A 3,177-nucleotide genomic window follows, 5' to 3' on the forward strand; every position below is an offset into this window, starting at 1 on the left:
TTTTATAATTAATTGAAACAAACTCAGTTTATTTCAACAGAAATATGGTAAGAAAAGGTTAAGTGGTGAAGGCATAGCTTAGTAGTTAAGAGACTAATACAATGAAGTATTTGACTACGAATCAAAAGGTCAAAGGTTCTCGTCTCATTGGAGATGTTTTATTTTTATTTTTAATCAATAACATGTGATGCCTGCAAGGAATACCACTCCTCTGTTGGCATATCTTTTATCTTTTACTTGTTTCAGTCATTAAACTGTGGCCATGCTGGGGCATGAATCAACCCGAGTATTTCATTTTATTTGTTAGGCTTGGTACTTTTTCTTCTGTCAGTCTCTTTCGCTGAACTGCTAAGTTACGGGAGGTTGATATCATCAACAGATATTCTTCTCTGAAATTCTTAGCCATGTGGAAAAATTTTGATACTATTAGTACTACTATTAAGGTGGTGAGCTGGCAGAATCGTTAGCATGCTGGGCGGAAAGCTTAGCTGCATTTACTCAGTCTTTGTTGTTCTGAGTTCAAATTCCACCGAGGTAGACATTGCCTTTCTTCCTTTCAAGGTTGATAAATTAAGTACCAGTGAAACACTGGGGTCATTGTTATCAACTAGTGCCCCCCGTCACAAATTTGAGGACTTGTGCCTCCAGTAGAAAGGATTATTATTATTATTATTATTATTATTATTATTATTATTATTATTATTATTATTATTATTATTATTATTATTAATAAGGCGGTGAGCTGGCAGAAATGTTAGCACACCGAGTGAAATGCTTAGCAACATTTTATCCATCTTCATGTTCTGAGTTCAAATCTTGCCGAAGTCAACTTTGCTTTTCATCGATTTGGGGGTCGATAAAATAAGTACCAGTTGAACACTGGGGTCAATGTAATCGACTTAACCCCACCGCCCATCTTGCTGGCCTTGTACCAAAATTTGAAACCATTATCATTATTGCTGCTCTTCTTTCATTCATTAAACTGCAGCCATGCTGGAGCACTGCCTCATAGGGTTAACTGAACAAATTCACACAGTACTTATTAAGTTTGGTATTCATTCTAGCAGTTTCTTTTTACCAAAACTGCCAGGAACAACAACAGCTGAGTCGATGCTAAGCAACGACTCTTAAAAACCTAGCAGCACTGAGATATTTGCTTTTATTTTAGATTTTCTTTCTTTCCATTTTTCCACTCTATTTATACATAATCTGGCTCTGTAGCATTGCTGCCAAAGTAGTTTTCCTGTCTTTCTCTCTCAACACAACATCAATTATCTCTATGACACCCTTTAATATTGATTTTTTCCACTGATCATTGATACAATACTGACCAAATGATATTACTTAATCATGTAGTGATTGTTATTATTATTATTATTATTGAGAGAGAGAGAGAGCAGCGCTTGCCATCAAAGTGACACTGGGGTACAAATATATGAAGTCCAGTATACCCATCATGACTACACAATACACCGGGTACATACATCACAACCATATGTGCACGACATGGTGATTTCATATCAAGATAAACAGCGCATGACTTTGAAGGTGGAGCCCAGTTAGAGTTTTCTTCAGGTCAAGTAGCTCATCCTGCTCAAAAAAGTCCCTGAATAAGGGTTGTTTGAGGATGTTAAACAAAACACCCATGTTTTCAAAGGTGAATTATTCAAACCCCAAGAAATTCCTCTCAACACATGGCTATGATGCTCCCCAACTACTTCTGCTCATGATCAGAGATGCACATATCATCAACCACTAAGGGTCATGCTCAACTGATTAAGGTCAAACAACTGACAAGCAAATCTGTGGTATTGAGCAGAATATTTGCTGTAGCCTCATCTTTTATACCATGATAACACTTCCAATCAGTTAAGATCAAAAGCCATGGGAGCCACTGTCTGGTACCGCACCATCATCATTATTATCATCATCATCATCAAGGTAGCAAGTTGGCAGAATTGTTACTGCATCATGCAAAATGTTTAGTTGCAATTTGTCTGTCTTTACGTTCTGAGTTCAAATTCCACCAAGGTCGATAAAAATAAGTACCAGTTATACACTAGGGTCAATGTAATTGATTTAACCCTCCACTCCGAAATTGCTGACCTTGTGCCAAAATTTGAAACCTCATTATTATTATTATTATTATTATTATTATTATTATTATTATTATTATTATTATTATTATTATCATCATCATTACTATTATTATTAAGGCGGTGAGCAGGCAGAATCGTTAGGACATTGGATGAAATGGTTAGTGGTATTTCACCCATTGCTACATTCTGAGTTCAAATTCCACTGAGGTTGACTGCCTTTCATCCTTTTGGGGTTGATAAATAAAGTACCAATCAAATACTGGGGTGGATGTGCTCAACTGAACCTGAAACCATGTGGTTACAAAGCAAGCTCTTTAACCACACAGCCACACCTGCTGATATTTATTCATTGTCAGTTTATTTTTATATTTGTTTGTGAGAAGCAAAGAAATAAGTTAAACAAGAAATACTCACTTTTTCAGTAGTCATAACAAATATATACTCGGAATTATTATCTAACTGCATATCTGCTAACACTGGATTGCCTTCATCCAATACAATATTTTTCGAATATTGCCTGGCATGCGTTCTGTTTTTCAGGACAATCTGAAATTCAAGAAATAAATAAATAAATAAATAGGTTTGATGATGCAAGCAGAAAAATTAGAATTCAAAACATGAATATACTCTTTACTCTTTTGCTTGTTTCAGTCATTTGACTGTGGCCGTGCTGGAGCACCACCTTTAGTCAAGCTAATCAACCCCAGGACTTATTCTTTGTCAGCCTAGTACTTATTCTATCAGTTATTTTTGCCGAACCGCTAAGTTATGGGGATGTAAACACACCAGCATTGGTTGTCAAGCAATGTTGGGGGGACAAACACAGACACACACACACACACACACACAACTATACATGACAGGCTTCTTTCTGTTTCCGTCTACCAAATCCACTCACAAGGCTTTGGTTGACCTGAGGCTATAGTAGAAGACACTTGCCCAAGGTGCCATGCAGTGGGAATGAACCTGGAACCATGTGGTTAGTAAGAAAGCTACTTACCACACAGCCACTCCTGCGCCTACTAATTAATCCATAGCTGAGACCTCGACAGAATAGACCTGGGAGCAAAATAGTGGC

General features: G+C 37.0%; 1 protein-coding gene across 1 annotated transcript in view; it reads right to left on the reverse strand.

The window, feature by feature from the left end:
* The window catches only part of LOC106873239 (plexin-A2), a gene marked incomplete at its 3' end in the record, with an annotated part of 282,570 nt that overhangs the window by 81,741 nt on the left and 197,652 nt on the right, over positions 1-3,177 (reverse strand). The window contains exon 6 of the mRNA XM_014920511.2: positions 2,514-2,645. Within this exon, the coding sequence (XP_014775997.1) occupies positions 2,514-2,645 (132 nt within the window). The remainder of the gene's footprint in view (positions 1-2,513; positions 2,646-3,177) is intronic.

The sequence above is a fragment of the Octopus bimaculoides genome, chromosome 15, assembly GCF_001194135.2.
Source record: "Octopus bimaculoides isolate UCB-OBI-ISO-001 chromosome 15, ASM119413v2, whole genome shotgun sequence".
Taxonomy (NCBI): domain Eukaryota; kingdom Metazoa; phylum Mollusca; class Cephalopoda; order Octopoda; family Octopodidae; genus Octopus; species Octopus bimaculoides.